Source organism: Trichomycterus rosablanca, chromosome 11 (assembly GCF_030014385.1).
Source record: "Trichomycterus rosablanca isolate fTriRos1 chromosome 11, fTriRos1.hap1, whole genome shotgun sequence".
NCBI classification, from domain to species: domain Eukaryota; kingdom Metazoa; phylum Chordata; class Actinopteri; order Siluriformes; family Trichomycteridae; genus Trichomycterus; species Trichomycterus rosablanca.
The window spans coordinates 21,061,034-21,081,379 of record NC_085998.1 but is presented as its reverse complement, the minus strand read 5'-3'; the positions used below and the strand labels follow the sequence as shown (position 1 = coordinate 21,081,379).

The following is a 20,346-nucleotide window of genomic DNA, read 5'->3' as shown; positions in this document are numbered from 1 at the left end:
CCAGTACCCGTACCCTCTTCTTCCGCAGCCATGCCTTTGTAATGTGTGCATCATGTGGTTTTGCATCGTCTTGTTGAAAAATGCATGAACGTCCCTGGAAAAGACGACGTCTTGAAGGCAGCATATGTTGCTCTAAGATCTTTTCTGCATTAATGCTGCCATCACAGAAGTGTTAATTAGATTTTTTACAAGGGCACTGACACAGCTCCATACCATGACAGACCCTGGCTTTTGGACTTGTTGCTGATAACAGTCTGGATGGTCCTTTTCGTCTTTGTATGCACTGTAGAGGGAGAAATATGCAAATCCCTTCCAATCTTTCTTTGAGGTACATTGTTTCTAAACATTTCAATCATTTTCACACTCCTCTGATCATCTTTGGTCATCAGAGACTCAGCCTTTCCTGGATGCTGCTTTTGTACCAAACCATGATTACAATCACCTGTTGACATCACCTGTTCGGAATCACATAATTTAGTTTTTTCACCTCATTACTAGCCCTAAATTGCCCCCATCCCATTTTTTTTGGAATGTGTTGCAGGCCTGAAAAGCAGGAATGCAGGTATATTAACAAATGAAATTGAGCAGCAGAGAAAACATGAAATATCTAGGGTTCAAACTGTCTGCAATCAACAAGTCAAAGTAAGGAACACTGTTTTTATTTTATTCACATTTTCCATACTGTCCCAACTTTTCCTGATTTGGAGTTGTACTAAAAACACTGGTATGTGTTCTAATAATGTAGTCGCAAAAAAAGCCAGATATAGAAATTAATAATGTTAATACCATCAAGACCTTTCCAAATGTACAAACAAGCAAATCAAATAAGAGGGCTTTGTGAGGAACTGATACACTAAAACACAACGTTCACACAAGAAAATAAACAAGTGCTGCTTTAAAGTCATTTCAAAGTTTGACTGGGCCTGGCTGGTGACAGTAGGGGTAAAGTTCGTACCTGCAGTAATATTCTGGTGGATGGGTCTTCAGGAGAGTCAGTTTTGCTTTATAGCATTTGCTGATTGGTTAGAGAGCAGAGCCACAGGTGAGAGACGGCAGGAGAGGAGCTGAGACGATCGGAGAAGATCGCAGATGCAGAAGAGTTGGCATGAAGACGTTGAAGATGGCTAGCACAACCGGGCATGCGTCTTTAAAAGGTCACCCCCCATATACACACATACACACAAACCTACAAAAGTGCAGTTTATTGGCATACTCTCCCCACAGCTAGGGTGAAAAACAGGTTTAGCAGATCCAGGTACCAAAGCGCGAGGAAACGTGAGGATCCAGAGGAAAAAGGACGTGAAAGTCGCGTGTGCAGAGGAGGATGCAGTGTTAATGTTAGGAGCTTGTTCGTCTGTGGTTGCACGTGTGTATCAGAATGAGATGAGATTGGGATGTTTTGTAAAATGCAATAAAATGCAATAGAATTTGTGATGTGTTAATTATTTTTTAAATCTTTATGTAGCTGATAAAAGTAGAAAGAAAAGATTTTTTATGGTTTCACTTATCAACTTGATTGTATTTTATACATTTAAACACATTTAGAATTTAATGCCTGCAACATACTCCAAAAAAGTTGGGACAGAGGTGCATTTACCGCTGTGTCCCATGATTTTTCCTTTTAATAAGACTCTCAAAGGTTCAGCTGCTCAAGAGTCCATGGTTGCCATAATCTTATTCTCCTTATGTTCAACTATACATTTTCAGTAGGACACAGATCTGGACTGCAGGCAGGTCAGTCAAACACACACACTATGTATCTGCAAAGCCACGCTGTTGTAGCATGTGAAGAATGAGGCAGAAATAATCATAGACTTAATAAGAAAAGACATCGCCGTGATCTTTTTTATTGCGTTTTACAAAAACATCCCACTTATTTTTCGGAAATGGGCCTTGTAGAAAAGGAATAGAACACAGTGGAGACTGATCTCTTTATAGCAGATCTCCATAGACATTTCAGAAAATAATATGCAAATATTATGTAATATTATGAGCCTTACTAGAAAGATTATGCAACATTATGAGCCTTACTAGAAGGTCTCACTTAAGGAAAAGGAGAAAACCTCCTGCTTTAGCCTGTTTCAATTTCTAGATAGCTGAAAAGGTGGACCAGAGTATGAGTCTCAAGACAAACTAACAAACTGTGTGTAATTTCCTGTGGCATTATTACATCTGCAATCTGCCTGTTAAGCTCTATAGCCAAGGACAAAAGATGCAATAAAATAAAAGGGTTCTGAATGGATGAGAGAGAGAGAGAGAGCAGAGAGTGCACACGTCAGTATGCAAGTATTCCCACTCTCAATCATCTCTTAGGTAATGTCCACAGTTAATAGGGTTTGCTTCCGTCTTTTGCAAGCTTTCTGCTGCTACAACACCACATCCCTTCAGTACAGCAGCATTTCAACTAATGGACGTTTCACAGACTGATGCTGCTCTCTGCTACAGTTCATCTAGCTGTAAATCTTGAGACTTTTTCTCAAAGCAGGAAAACCAATTAAAATATTATGAATAAGGCCATACATAATTCACGGTTGTGAACCGTAAATTGAGCCGATTCAGTGTAATATGCAATTTGCTGTAAAATTCTAAATGTAAGATTTGTGTTTAGTGATTTAACGTTTTGATTGTTTTTGCGCAGCCTTCAAGTGCCTCATGTTTACTGTTTATTATAATTTGTACTATGAGGTGGTCCTAACAATCCTACGGCAATTCGGTTAGCACTAAGTATCCACTTAGTCAAATTGTCCAAGTTGTCGAAGTGTAAAGCAGCTAAAAACACTATTCACTATACTTACTGACTTTGGAAAAACCCCAACCAATTCTGAGGACCCAGAGGGGTGTGTGTGAAAACACGGACAAGTATTTTTGTATTTGAGACATGAAGCCACGCACTGTAACTGTATGTTCTAGATTTACATTCAACTATTAAGGTAGGCTGTGCTGTGTATTGTAGCTTCCATTTATTCTATCATTCTATTTATGAGTGTAATTTAATGACTGCCATGAAATGTGGCACTTTTCTTTAAAAATTAAGGTCCATGAAATTAAGCTAATTTTCCTGTTAATTTAGCAGGGCCCTAATTATGATGTTTTATCATCTGAATGCGAGCCTGAAATTGTTTTAAGCGTGTAGAGTGTAAACAACATGAATGTGTTTTCTCGTTAAGTATAGCATTCAATACAAATGCTTTTTAGCTGCATAAAGAGAAAAAAACACCATCTACAGAAAATGGACTGTCAATTACTTCATGGAAAAAGTATTTTTTAATTTTTATGGCTGATTTCAACTTTATGTGAAAATTTTCATTGTGAATTTACATCATTGTGGTATGTTTAGTAATTCAGCCATGACTTCATATTTCAGCTATATTGATAATTTGTTCTTTGGGAATAAAGTCTGTTTTCCCATTTTTATGCATTTTCCCCTTTTCTCCTTATGTAGTCATATCCTAGTTGTATCTCCTCTAGTGCTTCAAACCCCTACCGAGGAGGGCCGTACCTAACATTCTCCCCCTCCCACATGTGTGAAGTGGAGAGCCAGCAGGTTTCACCACTGTGCCATTGGAGTCCCCTTAAATTTTGGTTTTCACCAGTTTTATTCATACAAATGAACATTCAGACATGAACTTGAAGAGCATATTAGGTTTCTGAAGATGGAATGTGTTGGTAATCTGCCTGCCATGTTTAAGTCACAGTTAACGAGCTAAACTACTAAATCCCATAACTAACTATAAAGTCCATTTTTAATAAAGTATTACCCAAGGTAATTACAAATGATTTACTTAATTACAATACAAGACAGTAGAGCAAGCACTTCCAGCATGTTTAATAAACTGTGTATTAACATCATGTGCTGCATCTTTACAGCTCATCAAAGATCATCAAATGTACACTTGGTAAATTGGTAATTGTTTGATTGCAATTGTTATTGCCAAGGGTGGAACAAGGACAAACTCTTTTAAGTGAAATCATGTAAAAGCTGCTTTTTGTGTTTTTGTTGTGTTTATCTTATATTAAAATAAGTCAAAAGATCTGAAACTGTACTGTATATTGACAGGCAAGAGCTACTTGACCCTTGTGGGTTTTTTTAGTAGTGCAGTAAAACCAACAGAGCCAAATGAACATTGGAATAGAGTTTAGATGGTTTAATAGAATGTAAACATAAACACCAATTATTTATTTAATAAGCATCATGAATGTAGCTTTTTGAATGTAAAATCAAAAATTACAATCCAGATCCATGTTAAGCTTTAATACTGTATTATCGTGGCTATGAGTTGTTTGTTTCAGAGTGAATGCTCTAACTCTCATATTTACCAAAAGCTAGTCTTTTAGACATTCATTGGCCAAACCCTAGAGGCCCTACTTTTTTTCTCAGCTTTATATAGAAATCTAATTGTAGCCTGTTCACAGGGTTTTATGTACCTACTAGCATTTAGTTCTGTCTCCTCCTTGTTTTTACAAGACCTTGATTTTAAATAATTTACTCTCTGGAGTGCATAGAATTTTTTACATTTGTTTCATTTCTTACATGTGGACTAGGTGTTGGGTCAGTGGAGACAAAGCAGCCACTGACCTAATGTTAGCTTGTTTGCTACACAGCTACCAATAACATCAGTGCCAATGGTGATATTTAATAAAACAAGTGTCTTGACCAGCCAGTCAAGTTAGGTGTTAATATTAAGAAAAAACGACTTTATTCGTTATTTACCGCTGAAGTTCGGGTGCTTTTTGTTAGATATGTCAGTACGTCTCTTAATGTCCATGCTGTTCCATACATAGAACATTATCCTGTAAGGTTTGGGGATCGTCCAGGTGCTTTCTTGCAAGCACTGTTTTCTTGATTAACAGTTTCTTTCATATTATGAAGCATTTTTGCTATTCTGTTATTTAACAGTGTTAACTGATCAATATATTTTAAGTATAGTTAAAAATTATATATTGATATAATACATTGTCTGTAGTTGTGCTGAATCTGGCAACATATAATACAAGGGTTCTTCAAAAAGTTTCCGCACCTTTTTAAAGTCTATTTATTAAGAATTTTAAAAACAAATTACATCACTTTTTTATGTCTTTTCTCTCTTTTTCACATGATTTTTAGCGCGTTAAATTTTTACCCAATTGTGTTACGCTTCCTCTCTACTGGTGCTGACCCCCGCCCCTGATTGAGGAGAGCGAACTGACATACGTCCCCTCCAACACGAGTGCAGTACCGACTGCCTTTTTCATATGCAGATCAGCCTTGCGCATGGATAGACACACCCTGATAAGCATTATTCCTCTACTCTGTGCAGGCGCCATCAAACAGCCAGCAGAGGTCGTAATTGCATCAGTTATGAGGTCCTTATCCGGCTCCCTACCCTGTATGAACAACAGCCAAACGTTGTTCATATAGCCGCCCAGCCCAGCCGGATGGCAGAGCTGAGATGTGTGAGATACGATGTGTTCGAAATCCCAGCTCTGGTGTGCTAGCGTATTTTACCGCTGCGCCACCTGAGAGTCCACTTTTATTTTCTATTTTATTTATGCATTTTTCTCCCTTTTTTCCCCTGACCCACACACAGCCCTTATCAGAACTCTTTTTCACCCATGCACTCTGCACAGGCGCCTCTCTATCAACTAATCAGGGTCCTTACACAGTTGTTGAAGACCCCACCTACATAGTCCGGTCAAAATCTTGGCGCTGGTGTGCCGATGCGCCACCTGGGCACCCTTATACATCACTTTTTTACATAGTCTCCTTCCAATGCATTTTTCCCAGCGTCGTACCAACTTTTTAATGCCATCAGCAAAAATGTATTTGGTTGAGTGCTTAGCAACTGATGCCCCACTGCTTTCACATCATCATCACATGAAAATCTTCTTCCCCTTAAAGCTTCTTTGAGTGGTCCAAAAAGGTGGAAATCAGATGTCGCTAAATCCGGACTATAAGCTCTCTCTCAGTCTCTCAGACACGACCAATTACTACTCCTCCCACCCTCACTGTTTCCAACCAAAATATAAAAGTGCAGAAAATTTTGGAAAATCCCTAGTACTTATTTAAACACAACACAAAGGTATGTAATAGAGCAAAAACCTTCATGACCTCATCTGACAAGTTTGGTTTGTATGGACTGGTCTGTTTGTTAAAATGAAGAATTCTAATGAAACTGTGTTAGTACTGTGTGCAACAACACAACCACTGTTTTGATTTACGTGTAAACTATAGAGAGGACGCAGTAAAAAGTGATGTGTGTGTGTGTGTGTGTGTGTGTGTGTATCTCACCGTGGTCTCATCTTCATGCAGGACCTGGTCATATCCACTTAAAGCCACACAGAAGATGATGGCGGTCACATCTTCAAAGCAGTGGATCCATTTCTTCCTTTCTGACCTTTGACCTCCCACATCAAACAGCCTGTGAGAATATGACACAGTGTGATTATGCTCCAAGCCACTATACAGTACATTCACACCTAGTGACGTCAAAGGAGAGGGGAAAGGAATATAATGGCTTTATTTGTCATATATACATATACAGTAGTACAGTACAACAAAATTATTTCTTCACATATCCCAGCATGTTTGGAAACTGGGGTCAGAGCACAGGCTCAGCCCTGAAGCAGAGAGGGTTAAGAGCCTTGCTCAAGGGCCCAACAGTGGCTGCATGACAGAGCTGGGATTCAAACTCTCAACCCTTCAATTGATAGTCCAAAGCTCAACTCACTAGGCTACCCCTGCACCATACCACTGTACCACTGAATGTAAGTGTATGTGATGGATGCAGTGAGGGAGAAGAAGCAGGTGGTTGGTATGACAGAGGTGAACGTCCAGGACACGGCAGGATGGACATGAATGATTCGCTGTGATGACCCAGAAGAAAAAAAGACACCAATGACTGCTTATCTGAAAGGTAGATTGAAAACAGTAGCTGCTCATGTCCAGTATTCCACTCAGCAGCTGGTTTACTGCAGCATTTCCATTACAGGTTGTGTAATGTTCAAAATCCCCCATACTTCAGGCATATAGGGACGGGGTGGGAAACAAGCCCATTGGCATTAGGTGTTTTTGAAATATGAGGCTGGAAAACCCATGAATACAAAAATCATAAGACCACTGGCTTACTTTCAGGTTTTTTCTGGATGGTTTTGGTAGTAAATAATATACAGTATATACACCAATCAGCCATAACTCCTTGTTTCTACACTCACTGTCCATGTTATCGGCTCCACTTACCATATAAAAGCACTTTGTAGTTCTACAATTACTGACTGTAGTCCATTTGTTTCTCTGCATGCTTTGTTAGCCTCCTTTCATGCTGTTCTTCAATAGTCAGGACCCCCACAGGACCACCACAGAGCAGGTATCATTTGGGTGTTGGATCATTCTCAGCACTGCAGTGACACTGACATAATGGTGGTGTGATAGTGTGTGTTGTGCTGGTATGAGTGGATAAGACACAGCAATGCTGATGGAGTTTTTAAACACCTCACTGTCACTGCTGGACTAAGAATAGTCCACCAACCAAAAATATCTAGCCAACAGCGCCCCGTGGGCAGCGTCCTGTGACCACTGATGAAGATCTAGAAGATGACCAACTCAAACAGCAGCAATAGATGAGCGATCGTCTCTGACTTTACATCTACATGGTGGACCAACTAGGTAGGAGTGTCTAATAGAGTGGACAGTGAGTGGACACGGTATTTAAAAACTCCAGCAGCGCTGCTGTGTCTGATCCACTCATACCGGCACAACACACACTAACACACCACCACCATGTCAGTGTCACTGCAGTGCTGAGAATGATCCACCACCCAAATAATACCTGCTCTGCAGTGGTCCTGACCATTGAAGAACAGAGTAAAAGGAGGTTAAAAAAGTATGTAGAGAAATAGATGGACTACAGTCAGTAACTGTAGAACTACAAAGTGCTTCTATATGGTAAGTGGAGTATTTTTTTTTCTTCTTTTTTTAAATGCACAGACATTATACAACAGTGGTCCTCAACCACAGGGCCACGGGCTGGTATTACCGGGCCGCACAGAAAGATACTTAGAGGTCGCTACACAACCAATGAAAACACTGCTTCCATTTCCAACATCATATCTTTGTAAAGCCAGATTTTCTGCAGTGCACGTAAGCCAAAACAAAGTTACGGAATAGACTGGACTTAAGGAACACACTTCAGGTGTCATTGTCTCCAATGACCCCTAGGTGGGAGCGTCTTGTTGCAGCGAAAAAAGCTCAGCGTTCCCACTGATTGTTCATCATTGGTGAGTAGTATCGTTATGCACTTTATAAGTTTATTTTAAATCCTACCTGATGCTGTCGGTCTGTGAAATTATGTCTTACATGAACTGGTCCATGGTACAAAAAAGGAAGGGGACCGCTGTTATACAACATTTACCATAACTAAAAAGCCAATTATATAGTCCTTTTTTAAATGTGGATCTGGGGAAAGTTTGTTTTAACTCCTTTATTAAAATCCTGCAGCTCCTTAAATGCTTGCTAATTATGTAGTGAGCTGCATCACATCAGGACTTAAACGACATAACCATTACTCAAACTGTGTGTGGCCCCAGGCTTCTGACTCAAACCTTCAACCAGTATAATAAAAGAAACGCTCTTAATTGATTTCTCTATTGATAATAATACACTGACTAATACATTTTATAAAACCATATTATTTTTACCTGTGCTTCGGATCTACACTGAGAGCACTAAAGTGCACCTCCTCATGGCTAGTCTGTTTTGGCCTCCCCCCTCGGACATCATGTCATGAGCGGCGGGTGGCAACATTGAGATTCAAACCTCGTATCTCAGTCATAGTGGGATAGCGTATTTGACCGCTGCCTCACCCGAGCGCCCTCATAACTATTAACATAACCCTAATTAACTACTAATGCATTAATCTATACAATTTTCTCTGGGGAACACCATTGTGTAATTTCTAGGTCAAAGCTAAGTACATTCCAGCTTTTCTAGGTTTTACTGGGTGTTCCAGCGAGTGCTTTTTGCTGCATGAACGCAGCCTTGCATACATTAACAGATTTGTTTTAGGCTTCTTCATTTTTAAAGCTGCATGGGCAATGCATCAAACTTAATTTCTAACATCCCTTATTTCGAGCTTTTGAAAAGGTTTTCTGGTGCAGGCAATTCTATACCATTACATTTTGGTTAAAAAAAAAACCTTTTTTAATACAGTGGTACCTTGTAACTCAACGTCCCCTAAAATCAAATTATTTGAAACTCGAACGCCCTTCATTGAGAAATTTGTACCCTTAAACTTATTTTTAGTGTATAAGTGTCAAAAACAACCCCATTCTTTTACAATAGCCTAACATACACTGATCACTGAAACACTTGTTTCTACACTCACTGTCCATTTTATCAGCTCCACTTACCATATAGAAACACTTTGTAGTTCTACAATTACTGACTGTAGTCCATCTGTTTCTCTGCATACTTTTTTAGCCTGCTTTCACCCTGTTCTTCAATGGTCAGGACCCCACAGGACCACCACAGAGCAGGTATTATTTAGGTGGTGGATCATTCTCAGGACTGCAGTGACACTGACATGGTGGTGGTGTGTTAGTGTGTGTTGTGCTGGTATGACTGGATCAGACACAGCAATGCTGAAGTTTATTGTGTCCATTCACTGTCCACTCTATTAGACACTCCTAGTGTCTAATTAGTTGGTCCACCTTGTAGATGTAAAGTCAGAGACGATCGCTCATCTATTGCTGCTGTTTGAGTTGGTCATCTTCTAGACCTTCATCAGTGCTCACAGGACGCTGCCCACGGGGCGCTGTTGGCTGGATATTTTTGGTTGGTGGACTATTCTCAGTCCAGCAGTGACAGTGAGGTGTTTAAAAACTCCATCAGCGCTGCTGTGTCTTATTCAGTCATACCAGCACAACACACACTAACACACCACCACCATGTCATACCTACTCTGTGGTGTTCCTGTGGGGGTCCCGACCATTGAGGAACAGCATGAAAGGGGGCTAACAAAGCATGCAGAGAAACAGATGGACTACACTCAGTAATTGTAGAACTACAAAGTGCTCCTATATGGTAAGTGGAGCTGATAAAATGGACAGTGAGTGTAGAAACAAGGAGGTGGTTTTAATGTTATGGCTGATCGGTGTATATGCAGTTCCACAGGACCATGGAACACATTAAAAGGTTTCCTATACATCCTTAAAACTCAACGCCTTTTAAACTCGACGCCACTCCCAGAACCAATTGACGTTGAGTTTCAAGGTACCACTGTACGTTTTTCCTTTAGCCTTTACTTATTCACTGATTAAATACAGTAGCTAATTAATTTTATGAATTCTAAAAACATGTGTTATATTAAGTGATTGTATTTTAGATAACAAGATTGTGTAAATGTTTTTTCTGGATGTTTAATTTTTCAGTCTAGTCATTTCCAATTCCCTAATGTGAATCCACTACCACCTGCACAAGCCCTGATCTGATCAAGAAGAGCCAGATCACCACATGCCCCCTCCGACATGTGTCCACTCTGCGGGGCTTTGGCCAAAGCAAGAGAAAATAATGTTCTTTGGAACCGTCTGGACAACAAAGGTCTTATTATGTCTGACACTAGGCGCTCAAACACTACTCGGATAGTGCAGCGGTGAATTACGCTAGCCCATTACCACTAGGATCCAGGGTTCCAATCTCCAGCACTCGTCAGGTGTCTACACACAGGCATGATTAGCTATGTTTGGAGGATGGCCGAGGTCCCACGATGGATTGGCATTCTGTCTGTGCCCAGTGATTCCTGGAAGAGCCACGCCCACCCTAACCAGGATAAAGCACTGATAAAGCATGAAAATAGAAAAAAGGAACAAAAAGCAAACACAAACATGGTGGCGTTTATGTGGTTGTGTGTCATGCTTGGTTTCGTCAGGACCTAATAGACTTGCAGACTTTTAATCCATGTAGGGTCATTAAGTTATTGGGTTACGCAGCAAAGCACGGGTGACACAGCAATCTATTACACTGGCTTAACACAGCTGGAATCCATGATTGAATATTGGTGGTGCTATTACCCAAGCGTCGGACACGCAGACATAGATTGGCTATGTCTGAGAAGGGTTCAAGACACCAATGACTGCTTATCTGGAAGCCAGATTAAACTCAGTATCTGCTCATGTTCAGCATTTCACTCAGACCACCATATGCCCCTCTTACATGTGTCCACTCTGTGGCCGCTTCTTATCACCTGCCATTGATGGGTTTCCACACAGAGCTTTATCAAGTACGAAGAGCCAAGCTAGGATCAATGTGACTCCCACAACACTAAGTCCCAGATGTCACATATCACAGAAGTAACCCTGTCCAACCTTTCCTTTCTCAAACACATGCAATTATGCTTGTGTGGATGGCTAGTTTGGTGAGATTCCAACTCGCGAGTTCTAACACTCTGAAGAGGTGTGCTAACACGTCAGACCACCGCGTCATCCTAGAGCCCTTTAACAACTTTAATAAAAGGTAAGCAAGTTCAAGTGAATTAAGCACAAAGCTGCGTTTAACCTCTTTCACCTCTTTATACATAAACACACGCACACACAAGGAAACCTGAACTTAAAAGAAACTCACAACACATCAAGATCAGAGAAAAGTGGTAAGTGAATTAATTGGTTTAACCTGGGGGGGGTGCTTGACTCCTTTCTGGAGAATATTTACTAGCATATACACCGATCAGCCATAACATTAACACCATCTCCTTGTTTCTACCACTTACCATATAGCACTTTGTAGTTCTACAATTACTGACTGTAGTCCATCTGTTTCTCTACATGCTTTTTTAACCTGCTTTCACCCTGTTCTTCAATGGTCAGGACCCCCACAGGACCACTACAGAGCAGGTATTATTTGGGTGGTGGATCATTCTCAGCACTGCAGTGACACTGACATGGTGGTGGTGTGTTAGTGTGTGTTGTGCTGGTATGAGTGGATAAAACACAGCAGCGCTGCTGGAGTTTTTAAATACCGTGTCCACTCACTGTCCACTCTATCAGACACTACTATCTAGTTGGTCCACCTTGTAGATGTAAAGTCAGACACGATCGCTCATCTATTGCTGCTGTTTGAGTTGGACTGGATATTTTTGGTTGGTGGACTATTTACAGTCCAGCACTGACAGTGAGGTGTTTAAAAACTCCAGGTGCGCTGCTGTGTTTTATCCACTCATAGCAGCACAACACACACTAACACACCACCACCATGTCAGTGTCACTTCAGTGCTGAGAATGATCCACCACCCAAATAATACCTGCTCTGTGGTGGTCCTGTGGGGGTCCTGACCATTGAAGAACAGGGTGAAGGCAGGCTAACAAAGCATGTAAAGAAACTGATGGACTACAGTCAGTAATTGTAGAACTACAAAGTGCTTCTATATGGTAAGTGGAGCTGATAAAATGGACAGTGAGTGTAGAAACAAGGAGGTGATTTTAATGTTATGGCTGATCGGTGTATATTACTAGTTCTTGACCCTGCTAGGAAGTTATGTGACCAAAAATTTGCAACATAGGTGCTTTAATAGACCAGTTTTGACCAAGCTTGCAACTAGAGATGTCGGTGATTAACATTTACATTTTTGGCATTTAGCAGACGTTTTTATCCAAAGCTGTCTGAGCAATTAAGGGTTAAGGGCCTTGCTCAAGGGCCCACCAGTGGCAACCTGGCAGTGGTGGGGCTTGAACCAGTGATATTTTACTAGTCTAGTACCTTAACCACCAGGCTACAACTGCCCTGGTTAACTGGTTAACCGATAACCAACATACATGTCATTGCTTAGTTAAGTTAAAAATGTTGTTAACATTTATTTCCAGTTGTTGACCCTTGATTTCTGAGAGTGCAGCCTGTACAGAGAAAAAATACTGATTTGAAACACACCCCAAACACCTTTAGTGCGTATGTGTGTGCAGCTTTGTGTGCAGTTGTATTCGTGGGTTGTTATCAAAAGGTTTTAATACTTTTCTATAATGTCAATAATAAATTGTAGGCGCCCAGGTGGCGCAGCCGGATATTCCACTAGCACACTAGCACAGAGTTTCTGAACCCCTCAGTTCGAAACTCGGTGTTGCCACCTGTCGGCTGGGCACCATCTGGCAGGCAAAATTGGCAGTGCCTGCAGCAGATACTACTTGGCCACCGTATCTGCAGGGTGGGGGCCGGACTATGTGTGGGTGGGTGGGTCTTCATACGCTGTGTAAGGACCCTGATTGGCGGAAGAGACGCCTGTGCAGAATGCAGGGGCGAGAAGAGGAGGGCTGTACACGTGTCGGAAGAGGCGTGTACAGCGACGTGCTCTCCTTGGATTCAATCTGGTATCTCTCAGCAGCGAAAGACAAAATTGAGTGCGCTAAATCGGGAGGAAAATGGGGAGAAAATGCATTAAAAAAAATAATTAAATAAAATCAATAATAAATGATAAAATCATTAGACATGGGCGGCACGGTGGGTAGAACTGTCGCCTCACAACAAGAAGGTCCTGGGTTCGATCCCCAGGCGGGGTGGTCTGGGTCCTTTCTGTGCGGAGTTTGCATGTTCTCCCCGTGTCTGTGTGGGTTTCCTCCGGGCTCTGGTTTCCTCCCACAGTCCAAAAACATGCTGTCAGGTTAATTGGAGACACTGAATTGCCCTATAGGTGAATGTGTGTGCCCTGCGATGGACTGGCGCCCCGTCCAGGGTGTTACTGTGTGCCTTGCGCCCATTGAAAAGCTGGGATAGGCTCCAGAGAGAGAAATACAGCATGGTGACTAGTGAGCGGTTTTGCATTTTAGATAGCAGACTTCCTCATCCCTTGTCATGGCTTTAAAGCTCTTTAATATGATTTCATTCGTCCATAGATTAATGAAATAATAAAGTTCCAAGAAACCACTTGATTCTTCTGCTGGTTTTTAATCTTCTTACGTCTCTAAATGACAGTGCTGCAGAGCTTCCATGTCTAATGCGGTAACACAGCCAGCAGCAGGCAGTTCAGCCACGTACAATGTGAATGGTGAGGATGAGGCAGCGTACCTGAAGTGCAGGTTCTTGAACGTGAAGTGGGTCTCGACAATCCCAGTGGTCTTCACTCGGGTTCTCAGGATGTCCTGTTCTGTGGGCTGGTAATCCGCAGCACCAATCCTATCTAAACTATCTAAGTAACTGAGGACAGAAAAGAGAGAAAGAGAGAGAGAGAAAGAAAGAGAAAGAGAGATTGTTAAACAATGCACCAATGATAATAACATTCTGAAACTTAATGGAAGACACTGGTGTGAGTTTAGCAAAGAACTCCCTCCAGTAGGTGCATTAGTTTATCATCACAATTAATTGCAGCATTTGTGGCCAAGTGCAATATGAGATACAGAAATCAAACGGATGTACACACAGTTTACATACAGTAAGACAAAACAGAATTTTCCAGAAAAGATGGGACACTTTCTATAAATGCAATAAAATCAAATATCATTTGAAAAAGAAGAAGGTCTTTATTTGTCATATATGCAGGTGTACAGTACAATAAAATTCCTTTTTCCGCATATCCAAGTTTGTTTGGAAGCTGGGGTCAGAGTGCAGGGTCAGCTATTGTACGACATCCCTTGAGCAGGCAGGGTTAAGTGCTTAATGCTGGCTGCATAGCAGACCAACAACCTTTTGATTGATAGCCCAAAGCTCTACCCACTAGGTTACTGTCTCTTGAAGTTTTATTTAACTGATGAAAGTACAGGTATCGGAAAATCACAGACCAACACTTGTGCGAGAGCCTTGCTCATGGCCCGTTAGATGATGTGTGGTTGTTGAACCATTTCGTTTGTCAGACAGTGATCTTGCTGGTTGTTTGCTCTCCTGATTGTGTGTAAATTCTGATTAGATAGGTGGTTGTACATAGTGTTGTATATACACAGTGGAGTCACATTATTATGACCACTTCCTATTTTTGACGGTGGCAGTGCGTGGTATATAAGGTGTGCGATAGGCTGTCTGCACATATATCCTTCAGTGCTGTCATGGGTAAAAGTACCATGGGTAAAATTGTCTTCCCTAGGGCGGATGGCTAGTAATGTTTGACATTAGTCGGAAGAGCATGACCAAAACTTCCAAGTACTACCCTGGCCGCCTTATTCCCCAGACAAGAACGCAATTGCGCATCTGTGGGACCACCTTGATCGTCGTGTTCGCTCCCCCACGCACCCTCCAGCAGCTGTGGGATGCACTGCAGTCAGCATGGCTCCAGATACATGTGACCTACCAGGACCTTATTGAGTCACTCCCAGCCCGTCCAGCTGCTATCCGTGCTGCACACAGCGGTTACTCTGGATATTAGCTGGTCATAATAATGTGACTCGACTGTGTATTTGTGTGTGTATGTGAACAGTAGTGTTTGATACTCTTTTTATACCAGATTAACTTGTCATATGATGCTGTAAGACTCACAATTAGCAGTTCAACTGGTGGCAGGTGTGGTATAAAAGGAGCATCCACCAATATCTTACTCTTTGCAAGCAAGGATGGGTCATGGTTCATTAATTTGAACCAAGAATCTAGGGCATATACCATCTACAGTTCATATTATCATAAAGATATCAGAGAGACAGGGAAAACCTCGGTGTGTAATGGCCAAGGGTTGGAAACCAATCGAGCGGCACTGTTTAAGAAATCGCCATGCTACTATGATGGCCACATAAACGTACAACGATCAGCCATAACATTAAAACCGCCTCCTTGTTTCTACACTCACTGTCCATTTTATCAGCTCCACTTACCACATAGAAGCACTTTGTAGTTCTACAATTACTGACTGTAGTCCATCTGTATCTCTACATACCTTTTTAGCCTGCTTTCACACTGTTCTTCAATGGTCAGGACCCCCACAGGACCACCACAGAGCAGGTATTATGTGGGTGGTGGATCATTCTCAGCACTGCAGTGACACTGACATGGTGGTGGTGTGTTAGTGTGTGTTGTGCTGGTATGAGTGGATAAGACACAGCAGCGCTGCTGGAGTTTTTAAATACCGTGTCCACTCACTGTCCACTCTATTAGACACTCTTTTCTAGTTGGTCCACCTTGTAGATGTAAAGTCAGAGATGATCGCTCATGTATTGCTGCTGTTTGACCACCTTCATCAGTGGTCAATGATCCACCACCCAAATAATACCTGCTCTGTAGTGGTCCTGTGGGGGTCCTGACCATTGAAGAACAGTGTGAAAGCAGGTTAAAAAGGTATGTAGAGAAATATATGAACTACAGTCAGTAATTGTAGAACTACAAAGTGCTTCTATATGATAAGTAGAGCTGATAAAATAGACAGTTGTTATGGCTGATCGTGTATGTGTATGTGCAGCACTGTAAAAACACTTCATTTATATTCTCACATTTAGAGTCGTACTTATACCGACTGAGTAGAAAATTGCATTCGACTGAAGAATTGATGCCTTGTCTTTTACATTACACATAAGAGTTTTGTGCAGTCGGTGTAAATTGGCTGGAAATGGAGTTAGAAAATAAAATAAAATCATCCACTGAGCTACTCCGATCTCAGCTGTACTGCGGATGATCCGAATGTATTCGTGTAATTTACTTGAGCACGCATGGTGTAAAATCAATCAATATGCAATATGCACAAGATACAAAATCTTCCTCAATAACTCAGACTCCTTATCTGTGCTGTTGTGGTGTCATTCCCAATAAGTCATTGGCTCTGGGTGCAGCTGCAGAATTCAGCAGCCTGGTGCGAACATTCCACCTGCGCTGTTTATTTTCTCACATCCCTTCTGCTCACCCTGCCAAGCCTCATACATGTGGAGCGTTACTGCACACTGCCTTCAGCTTCCCGCTGAGTGTGTTCAATCATTAATAAATGACTGATGAATGTTTGATAACACAGTTATTGCTAATACGATGTGGGGCTGTGCCAAAGCTGCCCCAGTTGTGGTCTCACAGTGCAGAAACCCCATTGCAGCTCATTAGTTCCTGCCCCTGAAGACTCTAGTTGCTGAGGTGCAGGCTGCACACGACATGAAAAAAGAAAAGAAGGGAGAAACACATGAGACCGGCAGGCGTAGGGTGTAACGGCTGACGGAGCTTTTATGATGCCTGGGGCATTGAGTTTGCATTAAGGCTTTTAAATGGAAAACTCCCAAATGACTTTCAGTTGAGCATGCAGCTAGTAAACAGAGCCAACAGGCAAATGCAATACAGCTGAGTAACTGTAGAGAGCGCCGTAGTCCTGACTGGGATTTATTGGAAGCATTAAAGTTTAATTGGTGATCTTGTGTCCAACAGGGCTGCTTAAGGGCACTGCCGCTTTCATGTCTACCTGAGAACTGAGGCATGAATTTACTTAAATGACACAAGCTGGATGCCCACTGCCAGAGAGTGCCACACACTGCTGACAAAGGTTGTGTTCTATTCATCCACTTGTGTCAAATACTGTTCTGATTCCCCTTTATTAGTGATTAGTATTTAGCTTAACTAATTTAAGCACATAGAGTGCTGTGAAAAAGTATTTGTCCCCTTCTGATTTAATCTATTTTTGCTAGTTTGTCAGATCCTCCAAATAAATTTTGTAATTAAGGCAACACAAGTAAACATAAAATAAAGCTTTTGACTGATCATTTCATATATTAAAGATCAGCCATAACATTAAAACCACCTTGTATCTACACTCACTGTCATTTTATCAGCTCCACTTACCACATAGGAGCACTTTGTAGCTCTACAATTACTGATTGTAGTCCATCTGTTTCTCTACATGCTTTGTTAGCCCCCTTTCAAGCTGTTCCTCAATGGTCAGGACCCCCACAGGACCACCACAGAGTAGGTATTATTTGGGTGGTGGATCATTCTCAGCACTGCAGTGACACTGACATGCTGGTGGTGTGTTAGTGTGTGTGTTGTGTTGGTATGAGTTTTTAAACACCTCACTGTCTCTGCTGGACTGAGAATAGTCCACCAACCAAAAATATCCAGCCAACAGCGCCCCGTGGGCAGCGTCCTGTGAGCACTGATGAAGGTCTAGAAGATGGCCAACTCAAACAGCAGCAATAGACTTTACATCTACAAGGTGGACCAACTAGGTAAGAGGGTCTAATAGAGTGGACAGTGAGTGGACACGGTATTTAAAAACTCCAGCAGCGCTGCTGTGTCTGATCCACTCATACCAGCACAACACACACTAACACACCACCACCATGTCAGTGGTGATAATTTACTGTGCTTCTTGGTCAGAAAAAAGGTAGTGCATCCAGCAGTGGAGTTACACTTGGGAACTGGACATGACTAGAAGAACAGAAACAAGCAAACAGCAAACAAACCTACCTGAACACCAGCCAATCAGGTGACCAAAGCTAGACTTAAATATCAGAGATAATTTGAATATGGTCAGCAGGGAGATAACAAAAATGCGAGCAGAATATGCAGAAGAAAGATCATAAATAGCCCAATCCTAACCCTGCCGGAAGGAAAATGTATCACTTTAGCGCAGGCCGATCAGAGAGTTGCATGCAAACCAGGTTGACAAGTGTTTCTAAATGAGGAACTTAAATTTGAACGTTGACAGGACAGAAGCGCTGCATCAAAACAGCATGCGATGCAAATACTTCCCTCTGTTTTTCTTTAGATTGCAGCTTTACTTGGTAACCGCACATGCCATTCACATGTCGGCACTAAATTATTGCTCAGGCTAACAGAGCAAAACTGTAAATCATGGTTAAAAATGTGTTCAAACATTGACAGGCTGCAGTAAGAACAGCTTATTTTGTCCATCTATGATCAGAAATCTGAACGCTTGTGCAGTTTTTGAGTGATTAAATTGTATAAATCCTATTTAAACCCCATGTATCACTATTCAAACCCTGTGTATATATCCATAATTACCATGTATATACTGGTATATATCTTTCATATAATTTAGCTTATTATGTGTTGTACCAAGTCATATATTTTTTATTATAATTTTATAGTTTTTATCTTATTTTGTATTTTATTATTGCTGCTGGTCTCACTGAGAGCTACCAAACAAAGTCTCAATGTATAACTACAATGACAATAAAGTCTATCTTATTCCTAATGCAAAAATGATACAGTAACGCACCATTCCAAGAAAAGAGGGCTGTCCATCAGCATTTACTACAACATAAGACCCAAAGTATGGACACTCCTCCTTATGACCATGTTTTAACCCAATGCTAATGTTAAAAAAGGAATGATAGCCGCTCAGGTGGCACAGCGTTAAAATACCCTAGCACAACAGAGCTGGGATTTCAAATACATCGTATCAAATCTCAGATCTGCCATCCGTCTGGGCTGGGCGGCCACATGAACACGATTGGCTGTTGTTCAGGGTGAAATGAGCCGGACCAGGGTTCCTCATAACCGGTGTGGTTGTGACCTCTGCTGGCTGATTGATGGCGCCTGCGCAGAGTTGGGGAATAATGTTTGATGAGGGTGTGGCTCTCCATGCACAAGGCTGATCCACATATGAACTCGCCTTGTGCAGGTGAAAAGAGGCAGTCAGTACTGCAGACGTGTTGGAGGGGGCATGTGTCAGTTGCGAAGCTCCTCAGTCAGCAGTGGAGGGTTGTATCGGTAGAGGTGAAGAGTAATGCAATCAGGGTAATTGGATATGACTGCCAGCTTTGTGGCAATAGCTTGTGAAAAGTCCTTTCCTGTTACAGCATAAAGACATGGTTTGATGAGTTTGATGGAGTAACTCCAGTGGCCTGCACCAAGCCCTGACCTCAACTCCAATAAACCCTCTTCGTATTAGCTTTCCTTCAACAACAGTGTGGGACGTTACAAGTACACGCTTCTCTAACGTGGCAGCTGCTGAATAGTCAAGTCCTTCTGTTTTGCCATTTTTGGCCATCAGAGGGGACACGGACACACAGATGATTGATGTTTCAGTCTCTCCTAATTGACAAGCAACTGTGCCTCGCAAGCATAAATTCGCTTCAGGTGGAAGTTATTCTATATGTAATGGTGTTTCTGAATCATCACGTAATCCCTCCTGGGAGAGCGGATTTTTTCAGAGGGGGCCCACCAGTACGTTACGTTACGGGGTCCTGCTAGGGCCTGGCCAAACCGGCAGGTTCTAAAAGTTTCCTATCTTTCTCTTTCAGATGGCCACTAGCCTGTCATATTGGGACATCTAGTTTTCAGTTCTGTACTATCCTTGTTCTCTTCACTGCCTCCATTAATAGCAGGGATGTTTTTGTTTCTATTGTTTCTATTAATGTGGCCACCTTTTTTTTGTGACTGTCCCATTTTTGTTACTAACTTTTCGGCCACAGCATTGTTCAACCTTGATTAAAAATGTGCAACTTGAGTTCTATTTCTGTTCTTGCAGGTGTGTAGATTCG

General features: G+C 41.6%; 1 protein-coding gene across 4 annotated transcripts in view; it reads right to left on the bottom strand.

The window, feature by feature from the left end:
- Nucleotides 1–20,346, bottom strand: part of gnao1a (guanine nucleotide binding protein (G protein), alpha activating activity polypeptide O, a) — a 162,090-nt gene that overhangs the window by 16,113 nt on the left and 125,631 nt on the right. For all 4 annotated transcript variants that reach the window (XM_063005288.1, XM_063005290.1, XM_063005289.1 and 1 more), the window contains exons 5-6: nucleotides 14,021–14,149; nucleotides 6,269–6,398 (exon numbers count right to left, since the gene is read on the bottom strand). In XM_063005288.1, coding sequence (XP_062861358.1) covers nucleotides 6,269–6,398; nucleotides 14,021–14,149 — 259 coding nt within the window. The remainder of the gene's footprint in view (nucleotides 1–6,268; nucleotides 6,399–14,020; nucleotides 14,150–20,346) is intronic.